General features: G+C 39.3%; 6 protein-coding genes across 7 annotated transcripts; 2 read left to right on the top strand and 4 right to left on the bottom strand.

Moving 5' to 3' along the window:
• Positions 1 to 571: 571 nt before the first annotated feature.
• On the bottom strand, positions 572 to 3,124 carry LOC110851768 (dynactin subunit 4). 2 transcript variants are annotated; one of them, XM_035853837.1, is made up of 7 exons: positions 2,951 to 3,124; positions 2,616 to 2,840; positions 2,221 to 2,539; positions 1,782 to 1,950; positions 1,602 to 1,698; positions 1,133 to 1,527; positions 572 to 800 (listed from the first exon to the last, which is right to left on the bottom strand). In XM_035853837.1, exons 2-7 carry the CDS (start codon positions 2,813 to 2,815, stop codon positions 658 to 660), a joined length of 1,323 nt encoding a protein of 440 aa, XP_035709730.1. In that variant the 5' UTR covers positions 2,816 to 2,840; positions 2,951 to 3,124; the 3' UTR covers positions 572 to 657. The 2 variants fall into 2 exon arrangements, with proteins under 2 accessions (XP_035709730.1, XP_021955353.1); XM_022099661.2 differs by having other exon boundaries at positions 572 to 1,527; positions 2,951 to 3,119.
• Positions 3,125 to 3,151: 27 nt separating this feature from the next.
• Positions 3,152 to 6,359, top strand: LOC110851838 (spindle assembly abnormal protein 6 homolog). The gene is made up of 5 exons (XM_022099752.2): positions 3,152 to 3,293; positions 3,416 to 3,935; positions 4,016 to 4,398; positions 4,474 to 4,950; positions 5,102 to 6,359. The coding sequence occupies exons 2-5, from the start codon at positions 3,440 to 3,442 to the stop codon at positions 5,882 to 5,884; spliced, it is 2,139 nt and encodes a 712-aa protein (XP_021955444.1). The 5' UTR covers positions 3,152 to 3,293; positions 3,416 to 3,439; the 3' UTR covers positions 5,885 to 6,359.
• A 110-nt stretch (positions 6,360 to 6,469) lies between these two features.
• On the bottom strand, positions 6,470 to 9,659 carry LOC110852263 (sodium-coupled monocarboxylate transporter 2). The gene is made up of 14 exons (XM_022100279.2): positions 9,201 to 9,659; positions 8,903 to 9,111; positions 8,798 to 8,824; positions 8,653 to 8,691; positions 8,525 to 8,576; positions 8,388 to 8,455; positions 8,306 to 8,317; positions 8,068 to 8,210; positions 7,870 to 8,010; positions 7,701 to 7,806; positions 7,317 to 7,622; positions 7,168 to 7,254; positions 6,871 to 7,103; positions 6,470 to 6,763 (listed from the first exon to the last, which is right to left on the bottom strand). The coding sequence occupies exons 1-14, from the start codon at positions 9,325 to 9,327 to the stop codon at positions 6,517 to 6,519; spliced, it is 1,797 nt and encodes a 598-aa protein (XP_021955971.1). The 5' UTR covers positions 9,328 to 9,659; the 3' UTR covers positions 6,470 to 6,516.
• Positions 9,660 to 9,796: 137 nt separating this feature from the next.
• On the bottom strand, positions 9,797 to 12,340 carry LOC110851739 (caspase Dronc). The gene is made up of 7 exons (XM_022099631.2): positions 12,188 to 12,340; positions 12,072 to 12,102; positions 11,507 to 11,985; positions 11,255 to 11,435; positions 10,550 to 11,183; positions 10,408 to 10,469; positions 9,797 to 10,326 (listed from the first exon to the last, which is right to left on the bottom strand). Exons 2-7 carry the CDS (start codon positions 12,099 to 12,101, stop codon positions 10,171 to 10,173), a joined length of 1,542 nt encoding a protein of 513 aa, XP_021955323.1. The 5' UTR covers position 12,102; positions 12,188 to 12,340; the 3' UTR covers positions 9,797 to 10,170.
• A 52-nt stretch (positions 12,341 to 12,392) lies between these two features.
• LOC110852260 (calpain-7) lies at positions 12,393 to 21,900 on the top strand. Its single transcript, XM_022100276.2, has 10 exons — positions 12,393 to 12,531; positions 12,620 to 12,998; positions 13,066 to 13,247; positions 13,314 to 13,984; positions 16,649 to 16,724; positions 16,832 to 17,099; positions 17,174 to 17,416; positions 17,530 to 17,560; positions 20,773 to 21,429; positions 21,511 to 21,900. The coding sequence occupies exons 2-10, from the start codon at positions 12,662 to 12,664 to the stop codon at positions 21,650 to 21,652; spliced, it is 2,607 nt and encodes an 868-aa protein (XP_021955968.1). The 5' UTR covers positions 12,393 to 12,531; positions 12,620 to 12,661; the 3' UTR covers positions 21,653 to 21,900.
• LOC110852261 (zinc finger X-chromosomal protein) lies at positions 14,003 to 16,278 on the bottom strand. The gene is made up of 9 exons (XM_035853838.1): positions 16,014 to 16,278; positions 15,883 to 15,949; positions 15,646 to 15,810; positions 15,394 to 15,566; positions 15,155 to 15,332; positions 14,892 to 15,086; positions 14,655 to 14,816; positions 14,435 to 14,590; positions 14,003 to 14,361 (listed from the first exon to the last, which is right to left on the bottom strand). The coding sequence occupies exons 1-9, from the start codon at positions 16,111 to 16,113 to the stop codon at positions 14,058 to 14,060; spliced, it is 1,500 nt and encodes a 499-aa protein (XP_035709731.1). The 5' UTR covers positions 16,114 to 16,278; the 3' UTR covers positions 14,003 to 14,057.
• Positions 21,901 to 21,930: the final 30 nt, after the last annotated feature.

The following is a 21,930-nucleotide window of genomic DNA, read 5'->3' as shown; positions in this document are numbered from 1 at the left end:
TGCTTGATTTTTATGGACATGCCATCAAATCAAGTAATACTTTTTCTTTACATGTGACATTATTTATCTGACATGAAACGAACATGAGATGAACATGCACACCCATGAGTCAAATTTGTGACTTTGTATTTATTTATTGAGACAAATGCATGCATATCATGTCAGGATTTGACACTGGTCACAGTGGTCACTCAATATCCTCATAGTATGTTTGATTTGTAGTAATAAACTACAACCACGCTGTACGTCAGTGTACGTATGTAATTCTCATCATGAGAAAAAGGGTGGGTGAGACTTATCTATCTCCGGAATGCTGTTTGTTTGTTTTCATTGACGATTGCTTTTGGATGTTTTGCTGGAGGTTATTCATTTCAGTTCCGCCCAGGGTGATGATGATAAGTAGGGTTAACAATAATATCAATCGCGTCAGGGATTTCACTCCATGAAAGTTTTAGCACAATTAAACCAGTCAGTCTGAACGCGTGAAATATATCATTCATATAATGAAGGAAATTATTACATAATTTGCATGAATGAATGCCGAATATGTTACAAATCATTAAATCAATAGTATTTGCTATACCACCGATTGGTCAAAGTTTATTGGGTAGTAGCGTTATCTAATCTTTAACAAAATTATGTTATGTATGGACAAAATTACATTAGATAGCAAAACAACCAAATAATTAAATTTACAGATATTTTTAACATCAAAATAATACTTCCTATTGAATGTACCCCGTGTTTAAGGAAATAAGTACGTGGGTCTGAAGGCGGACCTTTTGGGGTCCAGGGGAAGACTTGTTTTCAAGAGCAACTATGGTATTAACGTAATCATACTCGATAGTAATGCCGAGAACGGGTTCTTCTTCCGGGTTGGAATTCTGGTCTCGTACAATGTCCAGACAGACCGTTGCCTTATTAGCTTTTCGCCACGGGACGAGTTTCGGGTCATCGTTAAAGTCTGGAGTGTCGGCGTAGTCGTCGACAAAGTCAGATGTCTCATCCTTCGGGGGCAACACTACTTCCGCCTCCGGTACGACAACGAGTCTGCAGTTATTGACAAATTTTTCATTCCTTATCGGGAGGACGTGAACTTCCTTCATCATTTGAGATGATGATGAACTCTCACTCGGAAGAGCAGAACGTCCCCCATGCGATGGGCTGGCTATGATTGTAATGGATGTCGAAGGACTGCTAATATTTGATGGGAGTGAGACATCCGTTGATGATTCTCTTGCTGGGTCAACTTTTACATCCAGAGCGCCCATTTGTGACGATAAGTCATCCTTGCTTAAAGGCACGAATGCAAATGGGAGAAATTTAATCGAAGTTGGAAATTGGGTTGGATTTGACAGTTTTAATAAAATAGTAGCTGTCCCTCCAGGATTTAATGGTTGTGATAGTGGGGCAGCCATTCGGACTTGAACGACGTGGTAGAAGGCATTCAGTTGAATTTTAAACTTGACAGATACAGGAGAATATTCAGGTTTGCTAATATTTCTTTCACAAACACGACATCGCAACCTACGAAGGAGCATAAAATATTAAATTTGCTTAGATAAAAATTAGTTACATTAAATTGTATATGAATTTCTTACGATCTTTTAATAAGTAGCTGCTTATGAGTCGGTAAAAGTGCGGAAGTTTCGTGTGGTTGTGTTTCCAATTGATGCAAACGTTGCTCCAAACTTGTTACTGACAAATAAACAGTCAAGTAAATTTTAAAATTATATTTTGGCTAACATAATGCATAAAAGAGTTATTGTGTATGGCACTACCTTTCGGAACATTTATTTCCTCTTCAAAAAACTTGTCCGAAAGTTCCTGAAATTCATCGTCTCCTTTCGTGGGTGCTACATATTCAGGAGGAGGAATTGGCTTATACATTTCGTCCGGAGTAGAGATTGGATATCTCTTCGGGAGGAGATGTGCTAGTCCATGGCGTCCCTGCACATATAGAAATACATATCGAATTTATTTATTGATTTATTTTTGAGAACTCATTATCAGTAAAACAGTGGGAGGCTACAGTGCTAGAGAGGCGACAGTGGGAGGTTACAGTGGATTGAGAGGCTACAATGGGTGAGGAGGCGACAATGATGAGGAGGCGACAATGATGAGGAGGCGACAATGATGAGGAGGCGACAATGGGTGAGGAGGCGACAATGGATGAGGAGGCGACAATGGTAGAGAGGCGACAGCAATCTGTGGACTTACCGCAGCCAAATATTTGCTTTTATGCACAAATTTCTTCTCTTTCGAATTCTTCTCCCGTAAGGCCAACACTCTCAGATAGTCATGCATGTGCACAATTTCCTTTGAAAAAGGGGACTCTGGTTCCTGCCAAGTTCCTGATGTGCTTGGCGAATCTGGCAGACCTGCGTCACGAGAAGTCCAGCGACAAAATCCACACGCAAGATAGTACAACTTCTGGACTGCCAATTTAGCCGGATCTGCCTCCGAAGGTATTTGAATTGTTGTTGCCCGAATAGTAAGAGTTTGTCTACAACTTGGACAATCATAGCAAGTCCCACATCTAAAATTATAAATTACAAATTAGAAAAAATTGGTGTATTAAATTAATTTCTGGACTAAGTTCGGTTATATCATACCGGTTTTTCTTTTGTTTCGCTTCCGCCGACGGCATATTTTCAGAGCAATTTCCACAATAATGAGAATCTACTTCATGCGAGACACAATACGGACATCGAAGACGTAGACAATGTCGGCAAAAGTAGATTGAACAAATTGGTTTTAAACTGCCACAACAGCAAATATACTTCGCCCCTTCCAACTGCTGTACATGCGCCATGGTCAGACCTCAGATATATAGAAATCTGAAAATATCATTTAATTTGTATTACATATTTTAATGATGAATTGCAAGAATTTAACATCAAATAAAATAAAAATAATAAGATCAGATTTCTATAAATTTTAGTCAAACCTTTACAAGTTATCTCGCTGCTGAATACTTTTGGTAATTATTTTGCGTCCGGTTTGCTGTGCATCTAATTAACCACTAGCGCCAGAACCACCTACAATTGTCTTGATAGTTAATTAGACAAATTAATTAACCAATTATTTTGCAATGTTGAATTGAATTGTGTGCACCGTGTGACTCAGACATGTAGCATATGTTAGTATGGCGCATCGAGTGACTAAAATCCTGCGGTAAAGACGATTAAAATGTTGTGCGGGTTTTTGCAGAAAATATTAACCGTTTTTTGTTTCAAAACAAAATTAAAAATTAAAATTAAAAAAGATTCAGCTAATTGAAGAGTTTGCAGGTGAGCAATTGAACCGTAAAACTGAATTTCTTGAAAAATATAATTCATAATACATATTTGATATGAACATTTTGATGTTTGATAAATAATCAGTTAAAAGTTTAAATCCCTTCACTTTCTAGATTTTACTTCTGCTTTAACTCATCATGCCACCGATATCATCCAGCAATACGACGTCAGACAGCACGATTTCCAAGTTCACAAAGATTCTCCCCCTTTCAATTCGAAAAGATGGTTCACTCGCGTCATTTTCCGCAGTGTCAGATTCTTCCGCCAGCGGAGGAGGTAGGCGATCATCCAGTCCTCATCGTCCCCAAGGCGAATCGAAGGAAAACGTTCGGGTCACGCTGACCTATCCGTCGCCCGCATGTGGAGCCATGAATCCTCACAAGGACATCACACTGCGCCTCACGAACGATGAAAATCCAGGATTCTTCTATCATTTGAAGATAACCGAGGCTGACTTCCCCGAATTAAAATCGCAGCAAGGACTTTTAGTGGATTTTTATGGCTTTCCAAATCAGTTAGTGACCCTTTTGGAAAGATGCGATGGAAATTATGGGGGCGAGGATGGCTCTTCTTTTGGAGGTGGTGGAGGAGCAAAGTTCGTTATGGTCATGAAAATTGGATCACATGCAATTGGTGAGTTTTTTAATATATATTTAGTACATAATTGTTGCATACGGTTATAAATTTTGTACTTAACGTTTTCTAATGCGCAGTATTGGACATTGTTGAATCAAACCCTTTCAAATACCTTTGTCACTTGTCTCTCCACATCAACGCCGGGACGGATGGTGAGGTCAAGAAATACCTTTGCGATGTAACTAGCGGGCTAAAAAAGGACTACGAACTCCTTCGAGACAAGTATAATCATTTAATGTCCAGCATGGAAAGTGAGTCTGCCAGGATGAAGGAGCAGATGGATGTTAAGAATGGAGAAATTGGTCATCTCAGAGACCAACTTCACGCCCAGGCTAATTCCCTCTCGACCAAGCATTTCCAAGATATGACGCAAGAAAAGGAAAAGCTATTAAAGTTGCAGTCGGAACTTGCTGCAAAGTTTGAATATGAAAGGAGCGAGATGGAGAGGCGACACTCAATTGTAAGGATGAGATAATTTTACTTATATCACTAGCTGGCAAACAATGAATTAAATTTTGTAACCTAAACTTTCTAGACAAATTCTACTGTGGAGGAAAGAATATCTTGTCTCGAGACAGAAAATCGTGACCTGCTTCAAAGCAAGTATAAAAGTGAGACAGCTCTGCAAGACGCAGCCAACAAAATAAAGCATTTCGAAGACGATCTCAAACTTTTGCAACAGGAAATTACGCTTCTTCGGAAACAGAATGACAAATTGGATCACGATTACCACGAGAAGCAAAGCCTGAGTACGAATCTACACAATCGCGTCACTAATTTGGAAAGTGAACTTAGAGAGAAGCAAATCACTCTGGAAAAAAATCATGAACAGATTATGCAGTTGTCCGAAACCAAAAAGACTCTTGAAGATCACGCCACGGCGATGGTGAATGAGGTCGAAAGGGTGAAAAATGTGAACAAAATGGTCTCAGCAGAGTTGATTAAAGCGAATGAGATTATTAAAAAGTTGCAGGATGATATTCGCACTTTGAACTCAAAGACGAAATTGCAAGTGAGTAGACTATTGTTCTTTGTTCGTAAATGATTTGAAAAGTTTTAATACTTCCGACGTTGAGGTTGAGCATTGCTTACTTTTCTTTAGGAATGATCATAAATAGTCTTAAAAAATATTGATTTTGTTTTGTTTCTATTTTCTCTTCTAGACTCAAGTAACTACGGAGCAAGAACGTGTCATCACGGACAGAGACAAAGCTATTAACGATCTGGAAGCCACTATTTCCTCTTTAACTGCATCCTTGTCTACAGCAAAAGCCGATGTCGACAAGCTAACGAAATCAGAACAAGATGCTGACGTAAAAATACAAGAGTTGGAGAAAACGATTACATCGAATGAAAACATGATTTCATGGTTAAACAAACAACTCAACGAATTTCAAGGCCTTTCCAACTTATCAAAGTTTAGACAAAATCTAGCCATGAGTGCAAACTCACAACTTGGACAACATCAAAATAATCCTTCCCCAATTGCGCATTCAACCTCTACTGGCCCCACTATGTCCAATAATAATGAACCAGCCCACTCAAAAATGTACTCTGCTACAAATAATGAAGGTAGTGGTGGGAGACGCTTTGGAGCTGCATTCTCAGCAAGCAATCAATCTCAGAACACTCTCCTGAACGGAACTCCTTCTTGGATGCACATTTATCAAAGCACTTCCACTCCGTTGGATGATGACCTAAGTTCCAGACTGGAAAAGGTGGCGACTAACCCAGGTCTCGGTATGAATTATAACGACTTGAAGTCACGTTTCGCAGACCCGTATGAAACTGAACTAATGAACAAAGACGGCAAGAAAGAGACTGACGACGCAACAACAAAGCCAACAAAGAATCATCCTAGTAGGACACCGACTTGGGCTCGGGGCCGTGGTGGCAGAGTCACTTTGGATCTAACGGCTGGAAAAGCAGGGGCGTTACGTCGGTAATTGTTTCGATTTTGCAGTTTGTTTCCTTGATCTCTTATCGGTATCTTAATTTTCTAATTTTACCAATCTATTTACTATTAATTATAATGCACTATTTCTGTCTTCAAGCATGTTAGCTTTATGCTGAGTTAGCAATTTGGTAAAGTTCCATTCACGTTTTTTAAGAAAGTCTGTGCAATTTGGTAATATATTTATTTTATATTTTAATATATGGCAAATATATTTTCAATTGTTTTAGTGCTACATATAAGTTTAATTGGTCATTATGTAGTGTTGTTAAAACTGTTATAAATCATGTGTTTAATTCAATTCAATTTTTAGAAACTCTGTCATGAATTATGACTTTTTTCCTTTAATTCATATGCAAATAATAGAACATATAACCGGCCAATACCACGCTACACGTATGTGTAATACATACTGACACTTGTCAATGCAATGCTACCTTTTTAACATTAACAATAAATGAACTATGACAAAATTTGGTCTTTTATGCATTTTCTGGAAAACTCTGGAGTTTGTGACGAATTATGCAAAAATTATTTTAAACAATGAAGAAATACTGTTCAAAATCATAAGTTCATATGCATAATTTACGTACGTCCAGAGTCTATTCAAGCGCACGTGTATAACTAAAACGATTTATTATACTCAACAGTTTCATCTTCATTAGTGATACTAATTGTTATTGTTGGTTTGGCCGAAATGTCCACCCAGTTTTTGATATGATCTGGACAAAATTTCTTTAGCAGATTTAAAATCGGGGGACTAATACACAGCGGATTGATCAACTTTCTCTCCCTTTTCGTTACTTGATTGTAAATCAGACTCATAATTAAACCGAGAAAGACTGCTAGACAGCAACCTAAACCAGAGTACCTGTGGAATTGAATAAAATTGACAAATAAGTGCAAGAATAGATAAGTATGTACATAAGTGGGCAAAGCGGAAGAAAACTATGCTTTATGGCTTATTACTTTACATACCACATGTACGAAAGCGACAACATTTTCACTAAGCCTGAGTATTCTTTATCCTTCCATTCTGTGTGACCATTATTGCTGCTAAAGATTGACATGGTGTCATTAGATCCAGGGCATCCGGACACATCCAGGGGAAACGTTTGGACGGGAAGTTGGTCTTTAATCGAATTTAAATTGGTTCCGAGGACAAAGGTGATCATGATGGCGAAAGTTGAAACTAGTCCAGCCGTTGCACCCTAAATACGTAAAATACTACAAATGACAAAACTGCAACAAGCTTGACTTTATTGGCTGACTGACCTCTGCATTAGCCCATGGAAAAAACATTCCTAAAGAAAATATCCCCAGCGTTGGTCCCAAAATCACGCCAAGAAAGGAGCTCGTCACCTTAAAATCGAAGGACACTTTTCAACCTTGTTCATGAAACAATAAGATTATGAAAATCGTACGGGTAAAATGTCCCCCATATTTTTAATAACAAAGACGAATCCGAACGAGACCATTCCCAAGACAAAAGTATTAACTTTAGAAATCAGAGAAAGTTTCAGATCTGATAAGTTTGGGAAGAGTTTGTTGACATAGTCGTAGGTCGTAATTGAAGCGAGGGCTGTTAGTCCGCTGGATAAAGAGCTCATACTTGCACAAGTTAACCCCGCAATAAATAACCCCAACAAGCCAGGAATCCCGTCCGAAGTCTCGGATACAAAGAGAGGTAGCAATTGGTCAGAGTTCTCGACATGTGGGTCCGCCCCTGTCTTGAAAGTTAATAATAATGCTAAAGAAATTTAATAATATAAAACTATGCTAAAATACAAATACCTAAAAACACTGACCTTGTTAAGAGGGTCGCAATCATGGAATTTGGCAAATATGACGAGCCCCGTGAAGAAGCAGAGTCCCACGATGACAATTAGTCCGAAAAAGTTTATGGCCAAAGCTCTACGAAAAACGAAAAATGCAGAATTCTGGACAAAATTACCATAAAGCGTCGTTCTATCATACCGTTTTACTCTCGACATGTTTGGCATCGAGAGAAAGCGTTGCACTTGCAGTTGTGTCGCGGCATATGACGGAAGCCAGAAAAAATAACCAGCGAAAATACATGTCCAAATTGTGTGACGAGTACGTGGGTCAGGGTCAAAGCTTGAAATTTTGCAAGTAAGTAATTAAGTTAATGACAGAAATTACGTAACAATTTACTTTAAAACTCCGAGCCTATCTCCTTCCTTTGCTCTTTCCCATACGATGGACATCCCACCCACGTCACCAACGCCTTTCCCAACAATGACTGATAAAGATAGCAGCATCACTCCTGCTTGAAAGACATCAGTCCATAAAACGGCCTACACGATAATGAAACGACACCACACCCACTCGTAAAAATATTGCTGTATACCAACTTCACCATTTATATTTTTTTCTTGAATTCTATACCCACTTTTAGGCCGCCCTGAAAAAAAACGAAATTATAATGGTACAAAAGTCTTTGAATGAATTTCTCTGCAATAATAAATACTTACGATAGCTGAATAGAAGATGCAGACAAAATAGATAATGAAGCATGTCAACTCGACGGAGACATCGGTGACTATTACAAAAATAATAACTAAATCCAAAGTATTGCTTTAAATATTTCTCAATAGAATTGCCAAATTACCGTAATTAATTGCAAGGGCAGGAGCATAAATCGCAATAGCCATGCTGATAATCTAGAAGAAATGGCAGAATATTTCATTCAAATTGCATTACATAACGCATCATTCCAATCTTGTACCAGTTTCATACCACATGCAAAACTGCTAACGCCGATACGAACACTCTCACCTAAATAGTAAAAAAACGCATAAAATCATCAATATCAAAATCAAAAATAATATTAATAATCAATATCAATTCTCAAAATTGTATAAATAGCAGTAGCTTCACTCACCCCATGGCTAAATCGCATCTCGATAAACTGCAAATTTCCAGTGGAAATTACAACTATTAATACGTATTGTTTCAATTTTTCGTGTTATCAGAATCTCGTATTCACCTCGTATGCTGAATTCACGTTAAGATTGAAATAAACAGGAATGTAGAGGTAGAGCAGGGCGAGATTGAAGGGGACAAATGACAAAATGACCATCAAATATTGTAACCCGTACTTATAAACCTCGACAGGATTTGCTAATAACGTAATTGCGGAGACTGCGGAACATATCATCGACAAAGCTACCGGTATGGAAGACATCTGACGATTCGCTGAATAAAATCGACAATTTAATAGATAATTTATGACATTTGATTCTTCTCGTTCTCAACAACTTATCGACATGGCATTTTACGCTTACCTAAAAGATACTCTTTTGTCGTCTTCTGTTTGCTGCCAAAGCACCCGTAAAATATTCCTATTCCGACAGAAATTGAGAGAACGATTCCAAAAACGAAGTAATCCACCCAGTCGACTTCGGACGCCATTCTTGCAAGAATTGTAAGCAATCTTAAATCTTAATTGTACCCAATTTATAAATATGTAAATATATAGTTAAGATATGATCAAATCCAGTGAATGGTCCAAATAGGATTCCAACACCTGGTTATAATTAATGAAATTCTATTGGGTAAGGGCAAGGGTATGTCGACACATGTCAGATAAGCCGTTTAACACGAGAAGAATTAAATACAATCAATTTCAATACCTTATCTTTGTGATAATGACACATGTAAAACATGACGCTACTGGCCAAGTCATGCAATTAAACAACCGTATTTTGTGTTATATAATCACAATTAACGTTTACAAGTATGCAATGTTTTTGGAAGCTGAACAAGTCGAAGATTGTGTATCCCGATTAGATCTCAGAAATGAAGTAGTAATTAAAACATACTCAATCTGAAAGTATTTTTACCTGAAATCATCCGTGAATAAATAGACGTGACAGGATAGTTTACCTCCTTATAGTGCTGATTTATTTTCACACAAAATCAAAATGAGCAGTGAGATCAAAATCTGTAAAAAAACATTATACAAAATGGAATGCATTTAAGCATGCATGTCAATCATTCTGTCTGAAAGTCTGAACTTTCACTGCATCCAAAATAATATGAAATCAAAGTACTGCAAATGACATGCAAAACTCAAATATAAATTATTACACTCATATACCTACTAGTACGTTAACAAAGTCTTAGAACATGAGCAACACAACACTTGTGTTCTATAAGTCAGACCTTAAATTGCAATTGAAATAACAAAATGAATTATTTATGGAACAGACAAACATGAGTAGATTTCCGTCAGTATCGTATTTTGTTCTAAAATTACTGACTAGAACTAGGTTGAGATTGTTCATCATTACTGTTGCCGTACAGCCCAGGATTGAAGTATAGTTCCCGATGAAATCCATAACCTTCGTAGGCCGACATTTGCTTCTCGTCGCCATATTCATTGTTCACAGATCTCATTTTCAACCCAACCTGAACCATATATAACAAATCAAGACCATGTTTAAAAAGTATTTTATTCAGGTTTTAATCAAAAGTTTAACTAATTCCTACCTTTCGTAGGAGTCCGTGAATCTCAAGTTCGTGAGCATGTTCACGAAACGCTTCCACAAGACCTATTAAAATTAAAATTTAGAATTGAACAAACAACTTGGATTGGGATTTAATAGATGTTGATTTCTTCATTTTTTCTCACAATTTATATACCAGGTCCCTCTTTCAGTGTCTCGGTTGGCCACGTAGCCTGGAACGGTTGAATAGCACACCAAAATATCTTCATTACTTGGCAGCAACTCTCCACTTCCGTTTGTTGGTGCCGGACAAAAATTTCCTGGTGGTGACTGGGGTCGAATGTCGGCCATAATTTTTCCATCCTGTTCCGTTCGAATCGCTCCCCTATCTCGACTATCACCTCGACAAGCTTGGACTATGAAGATTTTCGGCTTGTTGATTAGCTGACGACAAAAGGAATTGTTGAAAGGCTTAATGATTTCTTCCTTCAAGTCGATATACGTATCGCCAGGATCACTCGTTCTGATCAGATTTCCAGTTCCGTGACTCATAATTGCGACGAGGCAAGCGTCCACGTCCTCATGTCCCGGAAGGAATTGATCGCGGAATTTACGTAAAATTCCTTCGGTTGGATGTTTTAAATCGTTTCGTGTAACATTGTGTCGAACAGTGGTGTGAAATCCAAGGTCCTGGCATAGAAGGCGTAAATTTTCAGAGTCGTGCTCAGCCCCAGTCCGTTTAGCATTGGGGTCATTAGGGAAGTCAATGTTATTCATGATGAGAGCGAAACCTCTGGGTTTCGACATCATTGGATAAGCCTAGAAAAATAACAAATTAATTTCTGTTTGAAAAAAATAAGCTGAAACAAGTAAGAAACAAATTAAGGAACCTCTTCATCCGATGTTTTTCCCTGATTATACTGTGTAGCGCGTTTAATTGGTTTTCTATTAATAGGCGACGCTGGTGGAGTTGGAACAGCGGTCACTGGACCTCCAGTAAGGCTTAAGTCTCGAATGGCATTATTCGGCAAAATGTTGTGGAGCCCATTTGCAGTGCTGAGCGTAGCTGGTCTAAAATAGAATTACGATGCATTTATGAATTAATTTACTTTGTTCATTAATTTAGTTAACACAAGACATACAATTTCTTTTCAGCTTCTATGATCACTCCTTCTCCAGAACCACGACTTGACTGTGTAGACGTGGACGACTCTGGCGTTTCTGAAAGAGTCCGTTCGGCACTGTTCCCCTCACTGCTGGAGACACTTTCCGATTCGGATGGCGACTCGAGGGATGACGAACGTCCCACTTGCGGATGATGTGGACGGGGAACAGGTAAAACGCCACGATTATTCATCTGACTTAATTGAGGTTCACTCCCAGTTCCAGCCAACAAATGGGCTTCGCTAATGTGACCAGTTTCTCTCAAAGTGTCGACTAAATGACGAAATGCGGTAGGTCCACGTTTCGTGTACATTAGGAAAAATTCCTGATTCTTTTGCGAAGTCGTGGGAAACTTTTCAGTCCGTTCAACAAATTCTCGATCGATTACGCCTTTGTTGATAAGTAGATTCGCGATTTGCGGCACATTTACTAGTTTCGACAGAGTCACCAAGTTCATCTGAAAGCAACACAGTCAGTTAACTTTTACCTAAATAATTCATAATTAATAAATAATGCATAAAGATTTCAGTTATTGTGTTCAACCTGAATCTTATCCCGATCGCTTTGCTCCATTCTATAAACAAAACAAATGTTACAAAAACCACTAAAAATTCTACTATTTTATTTATAATAAAGTTAATAATACAATTCTTTCATACTTTCTTCCAAAAAACTTGTGGCTGCTTCACACTGGTTATTAAACGTACTTAATTAAGGGAAGGAACAATCTGTCGTATTTCTAAATTACAATTAGTTAAATTAAATTAATACAAAATATATTCGTTTTTTGACAAAATACGTCGAGTTCTTCCCGGCAGCGAAATGCGAGGGCCACCAGAATTGAGAGGCGGTTGCAGAAATGTGTGACTCACGAATTTCTCGAGTAAACAAGACAGTCATCCTCATCATCTGGTTGGAATTTGTGTCAAGTTTTTAAACGACCTGAAAAATTAAACTATTTTGTACATTTAAAAGCTGAAATTACCAATTGGAAGAAATCACAGTTAGTTAAATACCGTAAAAATCGGCATTCACTTGAATCACATTATATTCAAGAAGTAGTTTGTAAAATTTAAAATCTAAATTTACAGAAAATTCTGAGAACCGTCATTTGGTCATCTTAGTCAATTCCTATGGACGATTCCGCGGAAACGCTAATCACCGACTTTATCCGTGATGCTGGCGAACTCGCTCATCGAGCCATCGCTCAAGATAAGGAGGAAAACTATGAAATAGCTGTTTACTTTTATGGAGAAAGTATATCCTTACTAGACCGAGCTAGAGTAGAAATTGTTTCTCTCTTCGGATCTGAATTGGAGGATTCGACGTCGTCAAATGAGAACAATGGGAATGATGATAGTGAATCGTCTGGTAGGGGTGGGAGACGAGTCGACTTTTGGAAGGATAAATTATCTATGACTGACCGCAAGATGCGAGAGTATCAGAGAAGGATAGAAGAATTAGAGAGATGTGAGTCTAAAATAGTATATAAAGCATATCATACGGGCATTGTGTTGAATTATCAATTTTCTTCTAGTAATTATAGAAAACCAGCTGAACGATATGCACATGACTAAATTAAAATCGGAGGAGGAACAATTATTCGAACAGGCCAAATTTCTAGTGAGTCAGGCACTCGATGCCGAAGAGGATCCCGTCGGAGTAGACGAGGAGGCCGTCAGATTGTACACCGAAGCGGTCCAGCTTTGTCTTACAGCTGTAAGGAAGTTATTATTTTGCATAGTTAGAAAATTATTACCAACTAATTAATTAATCCCTGTTTAGAAAGCCAGCCCTAAAATTGACGAACTGATGGCAAACCAAATAGCTAAACTAGCCTCTCAAGCATTGGATAGGGCAGAAAAATTGAAAGGCATCACAACAACAGGTTCAAAGGGGGGAGCCGGGCAACAATTTAGTCCCTGGCCTGCTCCACATGTCACATCATCATCCAGTAGTGGTGGTCCACCTCCACAAGAGTCCGCCCATGGTTCCGACATTCCGCAAACTGTGACTGGAAAATCTTATTATTCTGATGATGAGAAAAAAGTGCTCTTGTTCACCTCCAAAATCAACCGAATCGATTATTTACCCTTTATGGATGTCGATCTCCGAGAAAAGTTTGCCACCCATCTTCCCTTTTCTGATCACAACGGATACCTTCAACTTTCCCCCAAGCAAGCAAAAAATTTTTTCAGGTGGGCGAGACCGGATGAGATTTGGTCTAGCCCAAAAATGATTGAACGGATTGATTGTTTTAGTATAAAACAGACTGTGATTAGCGATTGTAGTTTTGTCGCGTCCCTTTCCGTCAGTGCCCTATATGAGAAAAAGTTTAAGAAAAAGTTGATTACGAGTATAATCTATCCCATGAATAAGGCTGGAGATCCAGTGTACAATCCGTGTGGTAAATACATGGTGAAACTGCTGCTAAATGGTGTACCAAGAAAGATTATGTAAGTTTGTACTTTTTATTCATTTTTCTTTATTTTGCCATTTGTGCAAATGGGAATAATGTTATTAATATTATTAATGATTGTTATCGTTGCCCGTTGATGATTTTTTATTAGATTTTGGGTTGTCAGTCTGTGAGGTTCTTTTCAGCGGAAATGGAATTATGTGTTGCATGGCGTTTGAGGGTTGCACGTTGGAAAACGGGTGTGTTTTTGTCAACTTTTTCTCCAACCCGGCAATCTTTTGATTTAACAAGATGATGGTCTCGTCCTTCTTCTGCAAATTTGACTTGAGTGTGACGATCTCGTTCCTCAGTTCGGCAACTTCGGTGTTGGCAGTTGAACCTTCATTGGGCGCAGACGGTAGAACGACAACTTGTCTATGAATGAAACAAAAAATGATTATTTGCAAGGTAAAACTGTTAACTTCGAAAGTTACGTAAACAGGCATACCTATTTTTTTCGATCTGCTTGAATCCAACCTTCCGACCTTTCCCCTTGAACGTGCATCCGTTGTTTATGTGTCGAGATAAAGTCGATTTATCTGAAAATCCGACGTGACAGGTTTCACAAACGAAAGGTTTCTCAGCCGTGTGAGTCCGGACATGACTAAAAAATTAAACATGTTTACAACAATACACAATGGATTCCGACGCAGTTTTTATAAACCAACATAATCATGACTGAAGGCTTGTCGCATCTATAATCACAGAAATCGCATCCTAATCTGCCGGTCGTTCCTCTGAACTTTCGTTTCTTTTTCTCTGGTTCACCCAATGCAAGGCACACTTCATCTTCTTTTTCGACAACATCGATGACGTTGTCTGTTGCTGAACTAGGAAACAAACCCAAAAAAGTCGCCATAATGTAAACATCTATACACAATTACAAATTCATCATTTGGTATTACTTAATAGCATAATTTATGACATCCCAGTGTCTTGACAAGAGTTTCTTTACAGTTTTTGGCTTGATTGAACACTTAGCTTCCTTGTAGTCTCGGGTATAATTTTTTAGTGCTCCAGCGCTCTTGAAAGAGGCACCAAAAAGTGAGGGGTCAATTACTTCGATCGGATCAGCAAACAATGGGATTGTCCATTTATCGCTGAAATTTAAAAGTTTTGTATAACTATGAAATGTGAATTAGTTACTGCATATGACAAAATAACTCACAGATAACTACAAGATCCCCCAGTCACACCGTTATCCTTGCTTCGATTATTCGTCAATCTAATTGCAGTTTTTGCCCAAAGAAACTTATCTTGCAGGGAAGACTCTCCATATGTCAACTCCCTTGGTCTAAATAACGCATCTCTGTATACTTGTATCAGAACGCGGTTCAATTCAACACCTAGATAATAACATGCACATTTAGAAACACGATATACTGTCTGAATGTCAACAATTTATACCATTCATTTCAAGCAGTTCGGTTTTTTGCTTAGCGTACACGGTGTATTGATCATCAATTTTTTCAATGACATAGACTGAAGTACCATCCGGAACGTCGTCAAGAAGCAATTGCCTCCTGGGGGGCTGGTCCGAATTAGTTGACATCAGACTCTTCTTCTTTTTAAGAACAGACCTAACAATGTTCATCGAAACTTATGTCATACTTATGTCAACATTTGCATCATAAATAATAAATATACAATTTTGTATACCACATTGTTTCACGGTACCCGACCAATATCTCTCCGAAATCTTTTGCCAATTTATCTCGTGTCTTGATGCGTTTGGAAGTGGAATCCAGCTCGACATCGTGTAATTCACACATGGCTGTATTTGTCTCCAGCACCAATTTTTTTGCTTTCTCCACTAGTCGATCCCTGACGAAAAATGAAAGTAACAATATCACATCTGCAAATTTAAATGTGTGCATCATAAGTCTTACAACGTACACTTTAGGAAGTTCCTCGGATGATCTGTCCGACCCAACTCTCTCCACTCTGATTACAATTGATTTCACTATTAAAAAGACAAGATAAAAATTTCACCATCTCATTTAAGACAAATTTGTGACTGAACTTACCATTTTTTTCAATCTCACCAAACTTTAACTCAATAACTTCCTCAAGTTCACTAAACGACATGACTAAATTGACTAGACAATTAGTTAATGTGACTGACATCAATTAATTTGTAACAAGCACCAGGTTGTTTACTAAAAGACTACGTCGGGTCGAGTAGTTTAAGGCCCCATATCTTCGTCATAGAGTTTTTAGTCTCACTTAACCCTTGCTCAATGGCCTCAAATGCAGTTTCTAAAATCGCATCAACTCCATGAGTTTTGAGATAAATGCAACTTTTGATAGCTTAATCGAAAGCTAATTTTTGGTAGTACAAACAAGTCGATTTGAAAAAAATTTAAAAATTCGTTTGCCATTGTTTTCACGATAAATTTCCTCGAAAATGAATTTTTAAATTTTTTTCAAATCGACTTGTTTGTACTACCAAAAATTAGCTTTCGATTAAGCTATCAAAAGTTGCATTTATCTCAAAACTCATGGAGTTGATGCGATTTTAGAAACTGCATTTGAGGCCATTGAGCAAGGGTTAAGTGAGACTAAAAACTCTATGACGAAGATATGGGGCCTTAAACATCGCAGAGATTGAAAGAGTATGGAGTAAATGAATAAGTTCTCCCATCTCACATTTTCCCAATAGAATCGATGATTACCTACCCGTGGGGAAGAATGGGGAGCTGTTGTGTTCTTATTCTAACAATAAGGGGGAACTTTGGGTAACTATCTAGATAATTTATCTATAGATTGTTAAAAATAATTTATTTAATTATTTATATACTGTATGTATCGTATTATGTATTTATTATTTATTGGTTTATTGAAGGTGTCACTACTGGAGAAAGCATACATGAAAGTTATGGGAGGATACGATTTTCCTGGAAGTAACAGCAACATTGATCTCCATGCGTTGACCGGCTGGATTCCTGAACGTCTGTCCATCCACTCCACAGAGCATGCTCCATTTGAAAAGAACAAGACGTTTTTAAAGTTGCAGGACCGAATGGCCAGGGGAGATGTCCTTGTAACTGTGGCCACAGGAAATTTAACAGACAAAGAGGCTACCCGGGCAGGACTGGTTCCAACGCATGCCTGTTAGTATATTATTTAGCCACAAACTAATAACTAGATGAGACACATGTTTAGTAAAGTCCTGTGTATATTTTAGATGCTGTTCTGGACATTCGAGAAGTAAAAGGAGTTCGCTTATTATTAGTCAAGAATCCTTGGTCACATTTGCGCTGGAAGGGAAACTATTCAGAACTTGACGCCCTGCATTGGACCGATGAGATGAAAAGACTGCTAAATTACGACCCTAGCTGTGCCAGTATGTTTGATAATGGCGTTTTCTGGATTGATTATGACTCCATCTGCAAGTTCTTTGATGTGATTTATATGAATTGGAATCCAGGTTTGACATTTTATTAGCATCTTAAAAAAATATCCATATAACATAATTTACAATTTTTACTGATGTAATTTCGCTTCACTCCTACATGAACTTATTTTTTCTTGGTATTTCAGCCCTGTTTCCGTTCACATATTGCATCCACAAGTGAGTAACATTCCAACGCTTTTGACGAATGGTAGCTTAGAATTTGCGTAATTTTATGTACATAAAAACGGACTACGTAAATCAGAGCCGATTCGTGGCCTCAACTTTATATTTTGTTTTAAATATTGGTGAAGGGAGTCGATCCGCGATACGACCCATAGCGTGTTTTTAACACATTGGGGTTGTTCAAAAACATTAAATGTTCCTAAACATTAAATGTAACAAAATTAATGACTAAAAATTCGGTCAAATTTGGTTCAACATGACAAATCGGATGAAAAATAGCGAAATTATGACATGCGAACCAGCTTTTGTGGAATACAGGGTCATGGCAATGGGTGTAGTCTTGCTACATGTCGACAACACCAATAAGTAGGGTTGTGCAAAATTTCATGCAAATCGGCCGTGAAATGGCGAAATTATGGCATGGAGACGAAATCTGGCGAAAACAAGGTGATGGCGGCGGGTGGGACCTTGTGGCATGTCAACAACACCAATAAGAAGCATTGTGGTCAATTTCAAGCAAATCTACCGAGAAATTACGAAATTATGGCATGGCGACGATGATTGGCGACAACAAGGGGGTGGCGGCGTGTGGGACCTTGCGACATGTCAACAAGACCAATAAGAAGCATTGTGCCAAATTTCATGCAAATCGACCGAGAAATAGCAAAATTATGTCATGGCGACGAAATCTAGCGAAAACAAGGTGGTGGCGATGAATGTGACCTTGCGACATGTCGATAACACCAAAAAGAAGCCTCTGTCGATGTTTGATGGAAATCGGACGAAATATGGCGAAGTTATGGCATGTCGACGAAATTTGGCGAAATCATGGTGGTGGCGATGAATGTGACCTTGCGACATGTCGATAACACCAAAAAGAAGTCTCTGTCGAAGTTTGATGGAAATCGGACGAAAAATGGCGAAGTTATGGCATGGCGACGAAATTTGGCGAAAACAAGGTGGTGGCGATGAGTTTGACCTTGCGACATGTCGATAACACCAAAAAGAAGTCTCTGTCGAAGTTTGATGGAAATCGGACGAAATATGGCGAAGTTATGGCATGTCGACGAAATTTGGCGAAATCATGGTGGTGGCGATGAATGTGACCTTGCGACATGTCGATAACACCAAAAAGAAGTCTCTGTCGAAGTTTGATGGAAATCGGACGAAAAATGGCGAAGTTATGGCATGGCGACGAAATTTGGCGAAAACAAGGTGGTGGCGATGAGTTTGACCTTGCGACATGTCGATAACACCAAAAAGAAGTCTCTGTCGAAGTTTGATGGAAATCGGACGAAATATGGCGAAGTTATGGCATGTCGACGAAATTTGGCGAAATCATGGTGGTGGCGATGAATGTGACCTTGCGACATGTCGATAACACCAAAAAGAAGTCTCTGTCGAAGTTTGATGGAAATCGGACGAAAAATGGCGAAGTTATGGCATGGCGACGAAATTTGGCGAAAACAAGGTGGTGGCGATGAGTTTGACCTTGCGACATGTCGATAACACCAAAAAGAAGTCTCTGTCGAAGTTTGATGGAAATCGGACGAAATATGGCGAAGTTATGGCATGTCGACGAAATTTGGCGAAATCATGGTGGTGGCGATGAATGTGACCTTACGACATGTCGATAACACCAAAAAGAAGTCTCTGTCGAAGTTTGATGGAAATCGGACGAAATATGGCGAAGTTATGGCATGGCGACGAAATTTGGCGAAAACAAGGTGGTGGCGGTAGGTGGAGCATTGCGACATGTCGACTACACCAATAAGAAGTCTCTGTCGAAATTAGATGGGAATCGGACGAGAAATGGCGAAATTATGGCATGGCGACAAAGGTTGTCGCCATGCCCTGCATTTATAAGGGGGGAGCTGTTAGCCGCCCTTAAAAGGGCGTTTCCAGAGCACACGACGAGGACGTCGCTCCCTCGTGCTCCACGCGGGCGGGCCCCCACTTGCGCCCTGAGGCGCAAGGGGGGTCTACCTCCACCGACCGGGAAAGCCCTGCCCACGTCACCGCCTCTGCAACCGCGTTCCCCAAGGGGGCCCGTCTGACCTTCGCCTTACGAGGTGGGAGCGCACCCGTAAATCGGCCCCCATTAAGGCTTCGAACTCGGGAACCCGGTCGGCCCCAAGGGGAGGTATCGCTAAAGAGCGGCGTCACCCAAGGGTTGGAGGTAGAGAGCCCCTCTCACTTGCCAAGCGCCACCCGCACTTTTGGCAAGCCCCGCCGGCTCCCCACCCGGTGAGCCTGCTTGGTGGGAGGAGCATTGGAGGGGGGACCTTCCCGTAAGGCTCTCCCCTTGCAGCGTTGCTCCCCCGGACCACCCCTCCAACGAGAGTCGGGGCTGTGGGACATACCACGGGTGGACCCGACTCCCCAGAGAGGCAGGGCGGCCCAAGGGCGCAGCTGCAATGGGGAGCTCACCCAGGGATACGTCCCCCACGAGCTCCTCCCGCAGACTGACAAAAATTTCTGGTGCAGCCCCTTTTATACCCTCTGGAGGGCGGTGAAAGTTCTGCTATAAATAGCACACGGTGAAAGTTCTGCTATAAATAGTACCCGGTGAAAGTTCTGCTATAAATAGCACCCAGTCATACTGGATGCTACTGCATGACTGGGTGCTATTAATAGCCTATGTATATTAATAGCACCTTAGATAAGCGGCCTCACATGTTCCGTGTTTACAATTGTTAAAAATAATTATTTCAACGTTGTTGAGGTTGCGAAAATGTCGATTCTTATAGTTTTTTGGTCGCTGATTTCGAATCTGAGATCAGTTTTTCGATTGCGAGGTCATAGGAAGGAACACATGGCATGGCAATGAAGTTTCTAAATAGGTACATAAAATTGAATCTAAAACGTACTGGATCACTTTGACGAAGCACATCTACTTAAAATAAGCGAGGGGCTTTTTTGACAGTCGATTGATGGGCATGACATAATCTGACTAATTTATATGAGATTCTGTATAGCTGACTTGAGGACAAAAAATTATAAAGCTACAAATAAATATAAGATTGGATTTCATAAGAATGGACATAAATTCATGTAATTCGGCAGTATTTGTCAATCGGCGTGCTTCCCTGAGACTTATTCTTTCTTACAAAACGGCCGAACATGGTGACCATCAGCCTAATGATGTATATTTATTATTTTGTGTCATTAATTTGATTATAACTTGTTGTGTTTGACTATTACAGCACGTGGTCAGCCGGAGTTGGGCCTGCTAAAGATGTCTACAACATAAGTGAAAATCCTCAGTATCGTCTAGAAATAAAATCTTCCTCACCTGACGGAGCAGCTGTTTGGGTTCTCTTAACAAGACACATTACGGAAATTGAAGACTTTAAGGAAAATCGGGAGTACATCACCGTCGTCGTGTATGACACGGACGGGAAACGCGTCTTTTACCCCTACGAGCCACCCCCAATGATAGATGGTGTAAGAATTAATAGTCCCCACTACTTGTGCAAGATTCGCGTCCAGGGCACCACCGCGAAACGATTCACCTTAGTAATTTCTCAGTACGAGAAAATGAAAAGTATCCACTACACGTTACGTGCCTACTCGTCGTGTCCCTTCCAAATGAACGAAATACCGGAAGTGGGTAAATATCAGAAGCAAATCACCGGTGAGTGGAAGGGAAAATCTGCCGGAGGATGTTTGAACCATCCCGAATCTTACCAGAATAACCCTTGTTACAAAATTGCCCTGAAAACGTCATCCAATGAAAATACACTCATCATCGAGTTGAAAGGACCCAAAGACTTTCATGTTGGGTTTGACATTTTATGCTCCAACGTCACAGATCCGAAAGCTCCCGGATTTTTTAATAAGAAATCTTGTGGGAATTATAGGTAACATATAATTTTATAGCCCTTCATTGATTCTTACTTTTATACACAACAAAAAAGGTAACAATAATTACTTGTTTTTAGACCCGGCTTCGTCGTACTACAAATTGACCACGTCCCATCAGGCGTTTATCATATTATCCCGACAACCTTTAAACCAGGAAGTGAGAGTCCATTCTTTCTGAAAGTGGAGAGCTCATGTGACTTTAGCATGGACAAACTGTGAAACTAAACTTTTTGAATTTTACCTGAGCTATGCAAATTCTAACAACATTCTCTTTAAAGTGACCTTTTATCTTATAATAATGTCGTGATATTTTATGCAATTATATGCAATTATAATGTCACAAAGAACATGAAATAATTACCGGTGACCGGTGATGATCTACTTATTTTGACAATATTATGCTGCTGCTTGATGTTCAAAGTATTACTTACTACTGTATCTTAATAATATGCAAATTAGTATACGTCTATAATTGTGCATATATTCAAGTTTTGTTT

This window comes from Folsomia candida, unplaced genomic scaffold (assembly GCF_002217175.1).
Source record: "Folsomia candida strain VU population unplaced genomic scaffold, ASM221717v1 Fcan01_Sc007, whole genome shotgun sequence".
NCBI lineage: Eukaryota > Metazoa > Arthropoda > Collembola > Entomobryomorpha > Isotomidae > Folsomia > Folsomia candida.
This window is presented reverse-complemented; position numbering and strand designations above follow the sequence as displayed.

What these genes read in the sequence shown, in the direction of transcription:
- LOC110851768 (XM_022099661.2), bottom strand. Translation starts at nt 2,815, where the DNA reads ATGGCGCATGTACAGCAGTTGGAAGGGGCGAAGTATATTTGCTGTTGT. An exon ending in GCGAAACAAAAGAAAAACCG is followed by an intron (nt 2,540 to 2,615) that starts GTATGATATAAC and finishes TTATAATTTTAG; the next exon opens with ATGTGGGACTTGCTATGATT. An exon ending in CAGCTACTTATTAAAAGATC is followed by an intron (nt 1,528 to 1,601) that starts GTAAGAAATTCA and finishes GCTCCTTCGTAG; the next exon opens with GTTGCGATGTCGTGTTTGTG.
- LOC110851838 (XM_022099752.2), top strand. Translation starts at nt 3,440, where the DNA reads ATGCCACCGATATCATCCAGCAATACGACGTCAGACAGCACGATTTCC. An exon ending in AATTGGATCACATGCAATTG is followed by an intron (nt 3,936 to 4,015) that starts GTGAGTTTTTTA and finishes TCTAATGCGCAG; the next exon opens with TATTGGACATTGTTGAATCA. An exon ending in TGGAGAGGCGACACTCAATT is followed by an intron (nt 4,399 to 4,473) that starts GTAAGGATGAGA and finishes TAAACTTTCTAG; the next exon opens with ACAAATTCTACTGTGGAGGA.
- LOC110852263 (XM_022100279.2), bottom strand. Translation starts at nt 9,327, where the DNA reads ATGGCGTCCGAAGTCGACTGGGTGGATTACTTCGTTTTTGGAATCGTT. An exon ending in GATAGGCTCGGAGTTTTAAA is followed by an intron (nt 8,011 to 8,067) that starts GTAAATTGTTAC and finishes CAAAATTTCAAG; the next exon opens with CTTTGACCCTGACCCACGTA. An exon ending in AACATGTCGAGAGTAAAACG is followed by an intron (nt 7,807 to 7,869) that starts GTATGATAGAAC and finishes CGTTTTTCGTAG; the next exon opens with AGCTTTGGCCATAAACTTTT.
- LOC110851739 (XM_022099631.2), bottom strand. Translation starts at nt 12,101, where the DNA reads ATGGAGCAAAGCGATCGGGATAAGATTCAG. An exon ending in GCGATCGGGATAAGATTCAG is followed by an intron (nt 11,986 to 12,071) that starts GTTGAACACAAT and finishes TGTTGCTTTCAG; the next exon opens with ATGAACTTGGTGACTCTGTC. An exon ending in TTCACGGACTCCTACGAAAG is followed by an intron (nt 10,327 to 10,407) that starts GTAGGAATTAGT and finishes TATATGGTTCAG; the next exon opens with GTTGGGTTGAAAATGAGATC.
- LOC110852260 (XM_022100276.2), top strand. Translation starts at nt 12,662, where the DNA reads ATGGACGATTCCGCGGAAACGCTAATCACCGACTTTATCCGTGATGCT. An exon ending in GGTGTACCAAGAAAGATTAT is followed by an intron (nt 13,985 to 16,648) that starts GTAAGTTTGTAC and finishes TTTTCCCAATAG; the next exon opens with AATCGATGATTACCTACCCG. An exon ending in TTCACATATTGCATCCACAA is followed by an intron (nt 17,561 to 20,772) that starts GTGAGTAACATT and finishes TGACTATTACAG; the next exon opens with CACGTGGTCAGCCGGAGTTG.
- LOC110852261 (XM_035853838.1), bottom strand. Translation starts at nt 16,113, where the DNA reads ATGTCAGTCACATTAACTAATTGTCTAGTCAATTTAGTCATGTCGTTT. An exon ending in TGGTGAGATTGAAAAAAATG is followed by an intron (nt 15,950 to 16,013) that starts GTAAGTTCAGTC and finishes TCTTTTTAATAG; the next exon opens with TGAAATCAATTGTAATCAGA. An exon ending in AAGCCTTCAGTCATGATTAT is followed by an intron (nt 14,591 to 14,654) that starts GTTGGTTTATAA and finishes TTAATTTTTTAG; the next exon opens with TCATGTCCGGACTCACACGG.